The 16,532-nt window shown below is 59.3% G+C and overlaps 1 protein-coding gene across 1 annotated transcript in view; it reads right to left on the reverse strand.

Moving 5' to 3' along the window:
- Positions 1–201: 201 nt before the first annotated feature.
- IGLON5 (IgLON family member 5) overlaps positions 202–16,532 on the reverse strand; it is a 39,502-nt gene continuing 23,171 nt past the window's right edge. The window contains exons 3-9 of the mRNA XM_075070695.1: positions 15,361–15,439; positions 9,598–9,830; positions 8,135–8,254; positions 7,185–7,316; positions 6,903–7,023; positions 1,444–1,595; positions 202–1,041 (exon numbers count right to left, since the gene is read on the reverse strand). Coding sequence (XP_074926796.1) covers positions 941–1,041; positions 1,444–1,595; positions 6,903–7,023; positions 7,185–7,316; positions 8,135–8,254; positions 9,598–9,830; positions 15,361–15,439 — 938 coding nt within the window. The 3' untranslated portion in view covers positions 202–940. The remainder of the gene's footprint in view (positions 1,042–1,443; positions 1,596–6,902; positions 7,024–7,184; positions 7,317–8,134; positions 8,255–9,597; positions 9,831–15,360; positions 15,440–16,532) is intronic.

Raw genomic sequence — 16,532 nt, forward strand, 5'->3', positions numbered from 1 at the left:
CCCAGTGTGAATTAGGAGAAGTCTCAGCGCACAAAACTTTGTGAACTAAGGACATTTCCAGCTTCAAACCTGTGTAAACAAGGATCCATCTTAGTACACATTTTTTTTGTCAATTAAGGACATTTTCAGACCAAAACACTTTGTGAATTAAGGGTATTTTCCTGTGCAAACCAGGGGTAATTATCAGCCCCCAAACTTTGCAAACTAATTAATTTGCAACCTCAGACCCGTGTAAACAAGGATCATTCTCAGCCCCAAAACCTTTGTGAAGGAAAGAAATGTTCAGCCTCAGATCTGTGTAAACCAAGGGAATTTTGAGCCCAGAAAACTTGGTGAGCGAAGGAAGATCTCAGCCCGGAGAGCTTCATGAAATCAGGAAATTCAGAGTCCAAAACCTGTGTAAAGAAGGGTCATCCTCAGCCCAAGAAACGTTGTTGGCTGAGGAATTTTTCAGCCCCAGACTAGGGAAATTCCCCACTCAAACACGCCGTGTGATACAGAAAGGCCCAGCCCCCAACTTTTGCAAAAGCCAGTGAAGCTCGTCCTTCAGGGCAGCTGAGAACTGCAAACTCTCCCAGAGCAGGGGAACAGCCCCTCACCGCGAGCCCTATTGTGGGGGGCCCCCATGGGGCACAGAAGCACTGGCTGTTAACCCTTTAAAGCCCTGTGTCTTTGCAGGTCAATTTGTTTGTCCCTTTAGAACAAGTCCAGCTGGAAGTGTCTGGGATGAAAGTGACGGAAAATGGCCGTAGAAAGAAATGCATATTTTTTTTGTCATTTTTTTTCTCTTTTTTTCATGTTTCCCTCACAGTGCTGGGGTTCTTGATAAGATTTGTTTCTTTGTTTTCTCTCTTCGTCTCTCCCGGAAAGGAGAAGGTCTCTCCTGCGCTCTCCCTCTCCGCCCGAGCGGCCTCTCCTCCCGCTGCGCCTGCCGAACACGCTAGATCTTAAACAGGAGAGTCACAAAGGCTGACGACAGCAAGCCCAGGAACAAGGGGGACTCCATCCCAGTCACGGCTACGTTTTCCAGAGAGCCGGGTCCTGGCCAGAGAAGAAAGACGATTTCAGAGCCAGGGACAAGACTTTCAAGGGACTGGGGGCAGCAAAGGTGATTTTCAGAAGCATTTGAAGTACTTCACTGGCCTTTAGTGTTTTAGAGGAAGGTGGTTTAGATTGCGGGGGCTGGGAGCCAGGACTCCTGGGTTCTGTCCCTGGTCTGGGAGGGGAGTGGTGTCTAGTGGTTAGAGCAGGGTGGCTGGGAGCCAGGACACTCTATCTAAATGTTACTATACCCCATTGGGGGGTTTATGGCTGGGCCAGTCTTGAAAGACAGAGGGCAGGGCCAGCTGTGAATTATGGGCGGGGCTGTTGGGAAGAGTGGGCAGGGCCAGTGGTGAAGGACAGTGGGCGGGACCAGCTGTTGTACAGGACAGGGGGACGTACGTATCAGCCGCAGGCTTGCGTTGGAGATCCCCAGCTTGTTGGAGGCTAGGCAGCTGTAGTTCCCATAATGCCGAGCGGTGACGTTGTCGATGAGCAGCATGGAACGCGTGCGCTCGTTCCGGATCCGCAGCCCCTCGAGGCCCCCAAAGAGTCTGCTGGGTCGGGGGCAAAGAGGGGGGAGCATTACAAGATCTCACAGTTTCACACCTGGTAGGGGGTTTATCAGCAAACCAGCGTGAAACACGACAAACTACAGAAGCGGCTGGGCTAGAGGGGGCTGCAGATTGGGAATGAAGGGCACCGGCAGAGACAGGGAAGACCAGGGCTGAGCTAGCAGGGGGCTGTGGGTTGGGAGTGAGGGGCACCTGACAACGAACCTGACAAAGTAACAACACACCAAACAACCATCCCAACAACCCCAAACCAACAACCAGCCCAACACACCAACAACCAGCCCAAGAACCATCCTAACCAACCAACAAACAACAGACCGAGCAAACAACCCAACCTGCCAACAACCAATGCACTGAACAAAACCAGGAAACCACCAAGCAACCCAATAGACCAACCAACCATTAAACCACCAAGAACCCTGATATCCAACAGCCAACTAACCAATCGACAAGGAACTCAGGTGTCAAACAACAATGGTAGCCTACAAACCAACAATCAACCCAACAGCCAACCAGCCATCTGAATAAACCAACAATCAAATGACCCAAAACACCAACCATCAACCCAATAACCACACCAACAACCAACGCAACAAACCATCAATTCACTAACCCAGAAACCAACCCAACAGACCAACAACCAACTCAACAAACCATTAATTCACTAACCCAACAACGAACTCAACAAGCCATCAATTTACTAACCCAACAACCAACCCAACACACCAACAACCAACTCAACAAGCAATTCACTAACCCAACAACCACCTCAACAAGCCATCAATTTACTAACCCAAAAACCAACCCAACACATCAACAACCAACTCAACACACCATCTGTGATAAATAAAAGGGAGGTGAGGGGTAGCTCCCTTTGATGGACACCCAGCCAGCCAGTTAGCTGTAAAATCCCTCTTGGTCTGTTCTCTGCTTGCTTTACCTGTAAGGGGTTAAAAAGTCCCCTAGTTAAAGAAAAGAAAGTGGGCACCTGACCAAAAGAGCCAATGGGAAGGTAGAACTTTATAAAATGGGGAAAGAAACTTTGCCTTTGCCTGTTGTTCTCTCTGGGCTGCAGGGACATGGAGCAGCCAGGCTAATAGCAGGAATGCTGGGTAAGGTGTGAACCAGGTATGAAAAATTATTTTCCATACCTGGAAGGAACCATTGGGATGGGGAATGTTTAAATGGATGCGATCAGGTTTATTTCTTTATTTGGCTTGTGGACGCCTCTGTGCTAACCCCAGGTGCTTCTGTTTGCTCGTAACCTTTAAGCTGAACCCCCAAGGAAGTTAGTTTGGATGCTTGATTTTTGGAATTGTTCTTCTTTTCTTAGGAAAAGCCTAAATTCCAGAGGTATTTTACCTCTTTTTTTGTTTTTAATAAATTTTTCCTTTTTTAAGAGGAGGATTTGGATTGCTGGTGTCCTGAGGTTTGTGCCTATGCTGTTTGATTAGCTGGCAGCCACAGCTCATTTCCTCTGTTTTCTTCTCAGCTCTTCCTGGACGGGGTGAAGGGCTGAGGGTGCCCCACAGGGAGGAATTCCCAAGTGCCCCTTCCTGAGTCCAAGGGGGTTTTTGCATTGGGTGGTGGCAGCATTTACCCATCCAAGGCCAGAGAGAAGCTGTAACCTGGGGAGTTTAATACCAACCTGGGGTGGCTGGTGTGAATTGTTAGAATCCTTGCGGGCCCCCAACTTCTGCACTCGATGTGCCAAGTGGGGATTCAGCCCTGACATGGTGGGAGAAGTGAGATCATTTTGAACCTGAAGCACAGACCTCAGGATTTTAAAAGGACACATTTTTCTTTTTGGCTGCTTGAAAGCCAGGGAGTTTTTTCCCTTCTTTTCGCTACTGGAGGGGGAACAGGCCAAGGGATCAGCCTGCGAAGTTGGGGAGCCCAACAAGCCGTTTATTTTTCTTTTCTTTTCCAGCTTCGTGGCAACGAAATAGTTAAACTAGAGGGGGGCAGCCTGTCCACAAGGCTGAGGCTAGGCACAGAAACCCTAGAATGACCAGTCTTCCTGAAGCGGCTGCCATGGAGAAGCCAGGCCCAGATCGAGCCCCGACATCCAGCTCCAGGACGGAAATGCAGGGAGGGGATGGGGGAAAGGGGATTCCCAGGAGGGAAGGGTCAGCCCTCCCCCGACCGAGATCATGGTGCCAAGCTGGAGGGATGTGCTTAACCCAGACCGAGTCTGACTGCGGAAACAGAGATTTCTTCCTACAGCTGGTGCGCTTGGAAGCGGAGGACAAAAGAGAGACGAAGTGCTTGGAGGCGGAAGCGGAAGAAGGCGGAAGCGCTAGGAGGAGGAGTTAGAGCTGAAGTGCTTAGAGAGAAAAGGGCTAAGTTGGGTCCACCAGGTAACCCTGACGGTCCTTCTCCAGGCACCGCTCCCCATTCCAGGACATTCCCCACATACAAGGGAGGTGATGATACAGAGGCCGTCTTAGAAAATTTCCAAAGGGCCAATCTTGTGTTCAGCATCTCTACAGACCAGTATATGGTGGAGCTGAGGTGAGCAGAGGTGGCAGCTGAAATGCCTGAAGAACACATGAACGGGTACGAATGTTTTAAACACAAGGCCAGACGTAGAATGGGGCTAACACCTGAGCAGGCCCGTTGGCAGTTCAGAGCCCTAACGTGGAAACCAGATGTGGCATTTTCCCGACATGCCCACCACATTGTCAAAAATTGGGATGCCTGGGTATCAGGAGCAAGGGTTAAATCTCTGGAAGGTCTGTCTCTCCTAAGGCAAGTGGAGCAGTTCTCAGAGGGTGTATTAGAGGGAATAGAAAGGTATATCCTAGATGGGAAACTCAAAACTGTAATCGAGGCAGGAGAGATCGGAGCCAAATGGGTGGAGGTGGCAGAGAAGAAGAAAGCTCGCAGCAGTTGGTGCGGATACCAGAAGGGGCAACCCGAGACAACCCCCACCATCAGGGTCAGCCCAAAGCCCCACCTCGCAAGGAGGAGCCCTCCACACAGCCAGGGAGACCCCAGATGCCCTCTCGTCCCACCCTCCTCGCCCCAGCCCACAGTCAGCTGGGCGATGCTTCAAATGTAACGAGTTGGGGCATGTGAAGGCCAACTGCCCCAAGAGCACCAGCCGACTACAACTCTTCACCCTGGAGTCCCACCAGGAGCCCTCAGGCCCAGCTGTCTTGCAAATACCCCCCGAGCGAAGGGAAACTGTGAGTGTGGGCGGGAGGCAGATTACTGTGTGGAGAGACACTGGAGCACAGGGTCAGCTATCCACCAATCCCTGGTGGACCCCAGATTCATCAACCCAGAGGCCTGAGTGACGGTGCAACTCTTTAAGCCAACTCTTCTAACTTGCCTACAGCCAGGTTGCCTGTCCAGTACAAGGGCTGGCCAGGAATGTGGACTTTTGCAGTCTGGGGGAAGACTTAGCCAACCGTGCAAGGATACAAAAAGGGTGGGGATGGTCCCCCGCAGCCAGGCTAAACAGGCCTCCACACCTAACCTCATTCCTGAGCCTCCTACAGGGACCCCGCCAGAGGTGGTGGAACGAGACTCCAGGCCAGAGCCTATGGCAGCAGCTGTAAATCCAGGTCGTGGAACCCAGCCAGAACCAGCCCAAGGATCGGAGCTGGCGGCGCAGTCAGCCCCAGAGCCCATGCCTGCAACTGCACCGGAGCCAGCACCAAAGGGTGCCACAGGGCCTGTACCTGCAGCAGTGCAAGAGGCTCAACCAGAGCCTGAAATACCACCCAGTGCCCCAGCGGAGAGCAGTTCAGTCAGAGACACCCCCATCACCTGCATCGCTTCCAGTAGGACCAAGCCCAAGTCCACAACCCAGTGAGGAACTGATGTCTCCAGCATCAAGGGAACAGTTCCAGACAGAGCAGGAAGCGGATGAGAGACTCAAGGGAGTGACCCCCCCACCTCTCAGCTCTTCTAACAGGTCCAGGTTTGTTGTAGGAGGAGAACTCTTACCCAAGGAGACCCTTTCCGGTGGGCACAAGGAGGACTGGCATCCTCAGAGACAGTTGGTATTTCCAGCTAAGTACCGGGAAAAACTCTTGAGCTTCGCCCACGATCACCCTAATGGCCATGCTGGGATGAACAAGACCAAGGACCGTTTGGGGAGGTCATTCCACTGGGAGGGGATGGGCAAGGAGGTTTCTATCTATGTCCGGTCTTGTGAGTTGGACCAGAGGGTGGGAAAGCCCCAAGACCAGGTCAAGGCCCCTCTCCAGCCACTCCCCATCATTGAGGTCCCATTTCAGCGAGTAGCTGTGGATATCCTGGGTCCTTTCCCTAAGAAGACACCCAGAGGGAGGCTGAACATACTGACCTTCATGGAGTTTGCGACTCGATGGCCGGAAGCAGGAGCTCTAAGCAACACCAAGGCTAAAAGCGGGAGCCAGGCGCTGACAGACATTTTTGCCAGGGTAGGTTGGCTCTCTGACATCCTTACGGATTCGAAGACCAACTTTCTGGCAGGGACCATGAAACGCCTTTGGGAAGCTCATGGAGTGAACCACTTGGTTGCCACCCGTTACCACCATCCAACGAACGGCCTGGGGGGACACGGAGCAGCAATGCTATAAGCAGGAATGCTGTGTAAGGTTTGAACCAGGTATGAAAATTCATCTTCCATACCTAGATGAAACCATTGGCTTGTGGACTCCTCTGTGTCCTCTGGGTGGTGGCAGCGTTTACCGAGCCAAGATCAGAGAGAAGCTGTAACCTTGGGAGTGTAACACAAATCTGGGGTGGCCAATATTAATGTTTAGAGTCCTTGCGGGTCCCACCTTCTGCACTGTAGTGCCAGAAGGGGATTCAGCCCTGACCCCATCAATTAACCCAACAACCAACCCTGCAAACCAGCCACCAACCAACTGGCCAAACATACCAACCAACAACCGACTACCTACACAAACCATCAACCAACCAGCCCAACAACCAACCCCACAAACCAGCTGACCCAACCGATCAATTCCAATAATCAACCCTTCAACCAACTCAACAACCCATCAACCAACCAACCCAACGTAGCAACGATCATCCAACCACCAACACAAAAAACCAGCAATGACAGAGCGCCCCGGAAAGGGGATTAAATCGTTCCTGGAAGAGACTCTCTCAGCTCAGATCTCACTGGAGGGCAATTTTGACATTCACTTTACCACAGATCACATGACGCTGCAAGGCAAACGAGAGGGCAGAGAGTTGCTGACTGGACGTCAGTCACCCCTGGGGCAGGCCAATGGGGCCCGTTCCTGGAGGCTGTGGGTCTGGCTGGGAAGGAGGGTCACTCACTGCTTGTCATCCTTAAACCACTCGAATTCAGCAGGGGGCACAGCCATGGCCTCACATCTCAGCAGTGCCGGCTTCCCCACGGGGGGATAGGCGTCCTTCACGTCCTTGATGGTGGGAGGGTCTGAGAGGAGAAAGCGAAGGAATTAAAGGAGAGGAGCTGGCGCCCCCTAGAGGGGGAAGCCCCATATTCCATTGCCTGCCCTGCTGAGCCAGCCAGTCTCCACCTTGAGGCTGGACGGGAGCTGGCGCCCCCTAGAGGGGGAAGCCCAAAGGTTGACTCACAGTTGACTGTGATCAGGACCCTCTTGCTGTCGGCCAGAGAGACGCCGTTGGCCGTGACACACTCGTATTCCCCGGCCTGCTGCCTGTTGATCTCGGTGATTTCCAGATATTCCCCTTCGCTGGTGAACCCGTCTGTGTGTGGGGAGGAGATGTGGAGCAGGGGGGAGACAGACACAAACACAGACTTACACACGAGAAAAAAAAACACACAACAACACAACAGTTATCAACACCTCCTGAGGTACGGCCACCACCTGCCAGGGCTGGGCCAGCAGGGGGCTGCGGGTCGGGAGTGAGGGGCACCGGCCAAGCTGCAGGGTGTTGGGGTGCCCAGGGGGCTGCAGGTCGGGAGTGAGGGGCACCGGTTTAGCTGCAGGGTATTGGGGTGCCCAGGAGTGCAGGTCGGGAGTGAGGGGCACCGGCCAAGCTGCAGGGTGTTGGGGTGCCCAGGGGGCTGTGGGTCGGGAGTGAGGGGCACCAGCTTAGCTGCAGGGTGTTGGGGTGCCCAGGGGGCTGCGGGTCGGGAGTGAGGGGCACCGGCCAAGCTGCAGGGTGCTGGGGAGCCCAGGGGGCTGCGGGTTGGGAGTGAGGGGCACCGGCTTAGCTGCAGGGTGTTGGGGTGCCCAGGGGTGCAGGTCGGGAGTGAGGGGCACCAGCCGAGCTGCAGGGTGTTGGGGAGCCCAGGGGGCTGCGCGGTTTGGAGTGAGTGGCACAGGTTTGGGCTCCTGTCTGATTCTCCATGACAGCTCCAGTCCCCCCAGCCCCGCTCCACTGGATCCCCTCTTCCTCAGCCAGCCAACTCCCTCCCCACATCCTAGCAAATCCCCCCAATTCCTCCCCCCCATTGTCCCCTCCCCCAGTCATTCCCTGCCTACTCCTTCCCTTCCCCTCCTCTCTCACCTGCCCCCCCCATCTGCACAGGGCCCCCTCCCCGGCCCGCTCCCTCTTACCTCTCAGCTGTCTCCAGGTCACGGTGGGCTCAGGTTTGCCCGTGGCCATGCACAGCAAACTCACGTCGCTCCCTTCGTTCACCGTCACGGCCGAGGAGATGTTCGTGATCCGAGCTGGCACTGGGGGGGAAGGAGGGGCAGGGGAAAGCAGTGAGAGCAGCGCCAGCCTCTGACCCCCAGGGGCGTCCTGCCCCCCGAGTCCCCATGCCTAGTGCTAGGGGTTGACCGAGTGGGGCTGGTACCCAGACGCCCCACCCCAGAGGTGGCCGCATCTCACAGCCAGGTGAGGGGTCCCCATATAACCATCTCCTGTGTCCTGCCCCAGATGTGGCTGCATCCCAGGGCTGGGTGAGGGATCCCTGTATAACCAGCCCCCCACCCCCACCCCAGAGGTGGCTGCATCCCAGGGCTGGGTGAGGGGTCCCTGTATAACCAGCCCCCCACCCCAGAGGTGGCTGCATCTCAGTGCCAGGCGGCGTGTGGGGTGTTAACATTGGACTCGCCCCTCCCCCCCGATGGGACAATTTGGTAGAAAAGCCAAGAAAAACCGCCCCTTGACGTGAGTCTCCCCCAGCCCCGCTAACAAGGCCCATGGTGTGAGCTGATTGGCCAACAGATGAGGGCTGCAGCCAATCAGGGCGACGCGGCGAACAGCTGCGGCAGGGACCCCGCAATTGTCCCCCTGGATCCAATCAGGCTCCATTGTCCCCACTTCCTGGCGCCGCGGGCACCTGGGGGGCGGGAGCTGAGCCAGCAAATCCTCCTTGAGCGGCTGGGAGGAAAATGGCTCCCGGCTCCGATCACGCGGGGCTGGGTATCCAGGGACCCTGGGCCTGGGCCTGACATGCAGCCAGCTCTGGGGCGGGGCACGGCGCCGCGCGGGGGAACGGACATCCCAAACCCAGCCCCAAGCGACAGAGTCCTGCGGGGGGGGGGGTCGCAGGCAGGAGGGATGGACGCATATGTGGCTGCAGCACCAGCCCTAGAGCAGGAGACAGCCCCGCCCCACCCCGTGCCCCAGCTTCCCCATAGGTCTCTGTGCAGCCCCCCATGGACCAGCCCCCCATCCCCCACCACATGCACCTGCCCCTTCTCACCCCCAGACCCCAATCCCCGCTCCCCTCTCGGCCTTGCATCGCTCCACGGACCCCCCACCCACATGATGACCCAGCCCCCTCCCATCCTCGCTCCTCCATCTCTGCCCATCCCCCACCCCAGTCACTGCCCATCCTCCCACCTCCCCACCCGTCCCTGCCCAGCCCCACACCCTCCATCCCCCATCCCTGCCCAGTGCCACACCCCCAGTCTCCCAGCCCAACCCATCCCCTGCCCACCCCCACAACTCCATCACTGCCCACTCAGCCCCCCAGCCCATCCCTGACCCTCAGGCCCAGCCCTGCACCCAGTCACTGCCCATCCCCCCGCCCCCCCTCGGGCTCAGCCCAGCCCCTCCCGCCCTGTACCGTGCACGATGAGGTAGACCTGCGCCGTGTGGGGCTTGGCCTGGGTCTGGAAGGAGCAGGTGTACAGCCCCTCGTCCCACATGTCCACGCTGGCGATGAGGATGCTGAACTCGGCCGGGCTGTTGGTGAGCAGCCGGACCCGCGGGTCGATGGACCACTTGTCGTTCCCGGCGTACAGGATGTTGGAGCGATTCAGCCAGGCCACCCGGGTCACCTCCTCGTCGATGGAACAGCTGGGGGCAGAGACGGCAGGGGCTGCGGGTCAGGAGTGAGGGGCACCGGGGAGCCCATGGCCGGGGTGGCAGGGGGCTGCGGGTTAGGAGTGAGGGGCACCGGGGGGTCTGCGGCTGGGCTGGCAGGGAGCTGCAAGTCGGGAGTGAGGGGCACCGGGGAGTCCGCGGCTGGGCTGGCAGGGGGCTGCGGGTCGGGAGTGACAGGCACCAGCAGAGCTGAGAGTGGGGAGGCCAAGGCTGGGCTAGCAGGGGGCTGTGGGTCAGGAGTGAGGGGCACCAGGGAGCCCAGGGCTTGGCTGGCAGGGGGCTGCGGTCAGGAGTGAGGGGCACTAGGGAGCCCAGGGCTTGGCTGGCAGGGGGCTGCAGTTGGGAGTGAGGGGCACCGGCAGAGCTGGGAGGGGGAGGCCAGAGCTGGACTAGCAGGGGGCTGCAGGTCGGGAGTGAGGGGCACTGGCAGAGCTGGGGGGAGCCCAGGCCAGTAATCACTCTCTTTGGCTCACCGCTGTCCCATGACCCTGGTTCGCAGCCCAAAGGCCATTTCCATTCTACCTCCTGGAAACTTCCCCCGTGGTGACTGGAGGAGCCGGAATCCCCCTTTGCCTCTCAGCTCTGCTGTGGTGCGGCTGTGAACCAGCTCCCCCCCAGAGGTGGCTGCATCTCAGCACCAGGCTGAGATAAAGAACCTTGACAAGAGTTATTGGAGCTGGGAGCCAGGACTCCTGGGTTCTATCCCAGGCTCTGGGAGGGGAATGGGGCCTAGTGGTAGGAGCAGGGAGGCTGGCAGCCCGGACTCCTGGGTTCCCTTCCCAGCTCAGGAGCAGTTGTGAGTCCAGACCCAAGGAAGGCAAGATGTCGGAGCTTCTACAGCTCATTCCCCCTCCCCTCACCCCCCCCAAAATACGGGATCAGCTCCCAGGTCTGGGCTCGCTGGGTTAGCAAAGCTTGGAAAGACGCAGCATATGCAGCAGCCTGTCGATTTAATGCCTGTATGGGGATGTCCCAAAACTGAGCCTGCTCTGTCGGTGCCCCTCACTCCTGACCCGCAGCCCCCTGCCAGCCCAGCCCTGTCCCCCCCCCCCACCCCCGCCTTTTCCCGGGGCCCCCACCCCCTCCCCCCCGCCCCCCCCCCGCCACGCCCAGCCTGTCCCCCCCCCCCCAAATTCTGCCAGTGTCCCTCCACTCCCTGACCCACAGCCCCCTGCCAGCCCAGCCCTGTCCCCCCCGTCCGACTTCGGCTGGTGCCCTCATCACTCCTGACCCGCGCCCCCTGGCCCCCCCCCGCCCCGACGTTCTGCCAGTTGCCCCTCCACTCCTGACCCGCGCAGCCCTCTGCCATTCCTGCTCGCTACTTGTCTCTGAACTCACCAATCAGCCGAGTGAGATTGAATTAGGGGCTGTTTTCATCTCCTTTAATGCCACAATCACTAAAATTACTCCAGTTCTCAGGGCATCCAGGCGCCAGCCACCCGGCAGCTGCAGGAATGGACTTGGACAGCGCTCAAGCTGATCACGCTGTGAGATCTGCAAGGGAGGTGGGGTTGGAGGTCTCTCTTCTGATGCCCATGGGTCGCACTAGGGGGCGCTGTGGATGCAGGGGGCAGGAGTGGGGGTCTCCCCTGGTGGTCTAGGGCTGGCCCCGATGCCCCAGCGGCGGCACTAGGGGTGCTGCTGTGCTCGCAGGGGGCCAGGTGCGGGGTCTCCCCTGGTGGTCAGGGCTGGCCCCGATTGCCCAGCGGTGGCACCGTAGGGGGCGCTGTGGCTGCCAGGGGGGCAAGGTGGGCGGTCATTCCGCCTGGCAGGCGGGGCTGCTCCCGATACCCAGGCGGCAGTAGGGGGCGCTGTGGGATGCAGGGGCAGCGGTGGGGGTCTCCCCTGCGCGGTCACAGCGGCCCCGATGCACCAGCGTGGCACTAGTGGGCGCTGTGTCTGCAGGGGGTGGGGTGGGGGTCTCCTGGCTTCGTCACCAGCTGGCCCCGATGCCCCAGCGCAGCACTAGGGGTGCTTGTGCTGCAGGGGAGGGTGAGGGCCTACCCTGGCACTCAAGGCTGGCCCCAATGCCCAGGGTGGCACTAGGGGGCGCATGTGCTGCAGGGCGGCAGTGTGGGTCTCTCCCCACGGTTCAGGGCTGGACAACTGATGCCCCAGGGGTGGGAGGTCTCGTTCAGAGACCTGTGTCGGGGGCAGGAGGGGCGCGGGCTCTAGGCGAAGCGCCCCCTGCGGTGTGTGTGCGGGCTCACAGCTGGCATGACGGCTTCAGAGTCAGTCGGTGGGTGGAGGGCAGGGTTCACAGACAATGTTAGGGGCCGGGGAAGCCCAGCCTGGCTTAGCATGGTGTGGCAGCGGTTGTTGGGAAGGAAATATGGGTTGAGGGGTGCCCTAAGGGGCTATGTGGCTTCCCCTTCAAGCCACCCACCACACCCCCCTCGCCAGCCATCCCCCACCCCACCTAGCGCCCTGAGAATCTTAGTCCGGCCCAGCCCCATTCGCCGCAGCGGCAGAAGCCCAGAAGCGGCTGGAGGGCTTGCGTGTGAGGAGGTGGGGAGCCGGATCGTAGTGTCCAGCTCTGAGCATGAGTCAGGCTGGCTAGGTGCAGTGCTAGGAGGGAGCAGGAGAGGAGGAAAGAAGAGAGAGACGGGGGTTCGTGGGATTAAGATAGATAGATAGAGGGGGGGATGAGGATAGACACGAGGAGTGCGGTGACCAGGATAGACAGGAATGGCGGTTAGATAGATATGATAGGGGCGTGTGGGGGATAGATAGATAAGATAGGAGGTGGTGACTGGACAGGATAGACAGGGTGGATGGGAGAATAGATAGAGGGGTGACTGGGGGGGGAACAGGGACAGGTGGATGGGGTGGATAATGGATGCGAGGATAGTTAGAAGGGTGGTTGGAATAGAACAGATAGGAGGTGGGATGGGATGGAAGATGGATGCAGGAGGATAGATAGAAGGTGTGTGGATAGATGTAAGAGGGGTGGATGGGGATGGATAGATGGGAGAGGGGATAGAGTCGAAGTGTTTGTGGGATAGATTGATGAGAGGCGTTGGTGGGATGGATAGATGGATCGGAGGTAGATGAAGGGTGTTGTGGGGATAGAAGTTAGAGAGGGTGGATGGGGGATTTAGAGGGGTGATGGGCCAGACAGGATGGAATGGGCAAATGGATAGATGGATGCGGAGCGATAGATAGAGGTTTGTGGGATAGATAGATAGAGAGGGGTATGGATGGATGGAGGGGTGACTGGCCAGACAGGATGGATGGATGGAAGATGGAGGAGGAGATAGTAGATAGAGGGGTGTGGGATAGATAAAGGAGGAGAAAGAAGGGGTGGATGGGATGGATAGAGGAGGTGCGGGGGGGAGACGACAGGGTAGCTTGGATTAATGCAGTGATCACAGCTTTTTTCAATCCCTTCGGGCTCTGCAAAAGACACCCCCCGGTGTTTAGCGAGGGGGGGGCCCGGTCGGGCCTGCAGCACTCAGCTGGTTCCGGCAGGCGTCCTCTCCGTGTGTGTTATATGGGGTCTCCTGGCAGTTATGTTAGGGTTTCAGCCAATTTATATCAATGAGTCTCTCATCCAACCAATGTTGCAGTGTTTGTTATTGTGAGGGTCTCATCAAACACATCAGATGAACCTGCTAGCCAGCCCTGGGTCCCGATCAGCTTGCCGTGCCCTCACTCCTGACCGCAGCACCCGCCGCCAGCCCGTGTTGTCCCAAATCCAGCTCTGCCGTCCCCTTCACTCGCTGACCGCAGCCCCGCCGCCAGCCTGGGCTCCCCAATCCCGCTCTGCCGGTGCCCATCCTCCTGATCTGCAGCCCTGCCAGCCAGCTGGATCCCCAATCCGCGTGCGTGCCCCTCACTCTGACCCGAGCCTGCCGCCCAGCAGCCCTGGGCTCCCCAATCCAGCTATGCCGGTATGCCTCACACTCTGACCGAGCCCCGCAGCCCAGGCCTGGCTCCCACGATTCCCAGCTCTGCAGGTGCTCCTCTGATATGCAAGCCGCCAGCTCAGCCCTGGCTCCCTCAATCCGGCTCGTGCGTGCCTCCTCTGCTGATCTGAGCCCCAGCCAGCCGGCCTCCCCCAATCCAGCTTGCCGGTGCCCCTACTCGACCACGCCTGCTAGCCCAGCTCAGCCTCCCCAATCTGGTTTCCAAGTGCCTCACTCCTGACCGGAGCCCGCAGCCCAGCCCTGGGCTCCCATCCAGCTCTGCGTGCCCTCATCCTGACCGCAGCCCGCAAGCCAGCCCGCCTCCCTCCAATCAGCATCTTGCCGGTGCCCTCACTCACCGACCCACAGCCTGAGCCCAGCTCCAGCCGTCCCCCCGATCCCAGCTCGCAGTGCCTCCTCTGACCGCAGCCCCCGCAGCCACCTGCGGCGCCCCCAATCCACTCTGCCGATGCCCCTCACTCCTGACCGCACCCTCTAGCGCAGCTCCAGCTCCACCCCAATCCAGCTCTGCGGTGCCCTCACTCCGACCAAGCCCTGCTAGTCAGCACTGGGCTCCCGAATCCACGCTTCTGCCGGTTGCCCCTCACTCTAGACCCGCAAGCCCGCCAACCAGCCTGGTCCCCCATCCAAGCTCTCCAGTGCCCTCACTCCTGATCCGCAACCCCGCCAGCTAGTCCCGGCCCTCCCACCCATCCAGTCTGCGGCTGTCTGCCCCTCACTCTGACCCGCAGCCCCGCTAGCCGCTCCAGCTCCCCGATCCCAGCTCTGCGGTGCCTCTCGACCCACAGCCCCTGCTAAGCTCGCCCTGGGCTCCCCGATCCCAAGCTTGCGGTGCCCTCACTCTTGATCGAGCCCCTGCCAGTGAGCCTGCCTCCCCATCCGGCTCTGCCAGTTGCCCCTCACGCTGAGCTGCAAGGCCACCGCAGCTCTGCCGGTGCCCCTCACTCCTGACCCGCAGCCCCCGCCAGCCCAGCCCTGGGCTCCCACCCAATCCCAGCTCTGCCGGTGCCCCTCACTCCTGATCTGCAGCCCCCGCCAGCTCAGCCCTGGCCTCCCCTCAATCCCGGCTCTGCCGGTGCCCCTCACTCCTGATCTGCAGCCTCCGCCAGCTCAGCCCTGGCCTCCCCCCAATCCCGGCTCTGCCGGTGCCCCTCACTCCCGACCCACAGCCCCCGCCAGCCCAGCCCTGGCCTCCCCCCAATCCCGGCTCTGCTGGTGCCCCTCACTCCTGATCTGCAGCCCCCGCCAGCCCAGCCCTTGCTCTGAAGCAGGGTTTGGGGGGGTGTACATAATCTGGCTTTTTGACAGCATGATCCTCCCCCGCCCCCTGTGCCCATGAACTGTTGAGAAGGTGGCAGTGCCTTAGCGAGGCTCCTGTGTTTGATCTGAACACGACCCCGTCACAAGAATGAAACGTTACCAGGCCGGGGGCTGCCGATGGCTTCCTGGGGTGAGTGGCATTAGGGGGCACCCTGCTGCGGGGAGCAGGATGGGGGCCCCTCCAGCAGGGGTCAGCAGGGACAGAGACCCCCAGCCTCACCCTCAGCGCGGGGGCCGCTCGGGAAGGGTCTCACCTTAGAATGGCATCATCCCCTTGACACACGGTGTAGTTGTCGGCCGGCTGGTTATACTCCAGGCTCCGCACCAGCAGCCCTGAGGGCAGAAAGAGAGAATGGATGAGACAATGTGTGGGGATGGTGTGCCCAGTGCTGAGATGCAGCCACCCCTGGGGTGGGGCAGCCGGGTAATAGCTGCACATAACAACACACAGGGCTGGTTCACCCCATGCTGAGATGCAGCCACCTCTGGGGTGGGGCAACCAGGTAACAGCTGCACATAACACATGGGGCTGGTTCAACTGGTGCTGAGATGCAACTACCTCTGGGGTGGAGCACAGTGGCTGTTTAATTAACAATTCAGTACAATTTCAGATAAGAAGTGAATGAAAATCTCAGCTCGAGGGCGGATTTAGGGAAGCCGAATGGAATCGCCCCAGTTGGGGTTTGGCCCAGATCCCCAGGTTCGAGCCCTGCCTCTTGGAGGAAATGCTAGGGCCTCTGGGAGCACAGCAGCCCCTAGTGCCGCCCTGGGGCATGGGGACCAGCCCTGACAGCCCAGATCAGAGCCTTCACTCCACTCACACAGCACAGTGCCCCCTAGCGCTGCCCTGGGGCATGGGGACCAGCCCTGACAGCCGGGGGGGAGACCCCCACCCCGCTCATACAGCACAGCGCCCCCTAGCAGCCGTTAGCTTTGGGGACAGGGGATTCTAACCCAGTTGCTCGAACCCCCTGGAATGTGAATTCAGCTGAGGCCAGCGGGAGGCGCTCACACGACTCTGCCCCCTACGCAGGGGCCGCTCTGATCCCAGCCCCGGGCAGTTTGTTCCATTGTCAGGGGGATTTCGGTGATGGATGCTCCCCACGCCCCTCCCCCGGGACAGGGAGTCACAGGCCAAGAGCCCCTCAGGCCTCAGCAGCGGCTTGTCTCATTTCAACACCCGCATCTCAACCTTCATTGCCCCCCACCCCACCCCCACATACCATGTAACAACCTCAGAGGAGCCAAGGGTTGGGATCACGGGGGGGCTGCGGGTCGGGAGTGAGGGGCACCGGCAGGGCTGGGATCACGGGGGGCTGTGGGTCGAGAGTGGGGGGCACCAGCAGGGCTGAGATCACGGGGGGCTGCGGGTCGAGAGTGGGGGGCACCGGCAGGGCTGAGATCATGGGGGGCTGCGGGTCAGGAG

This window comes from Chelonoidis abingdonii, chromosome 11 (assembly GCF_003597395.2).
Source record: "Chelonoidis abingdonii isolate Lonesome George chromosome 11, CheloAbing_2.0, whole genome shotgun sequence".
Classification (NCBI taxonomy): domain Eukaryota; kingdom Metazoa; phylum Chordata; order Testudines; family Testudinidae; genus Chelonoidis; species Chelonoidis abingdonii.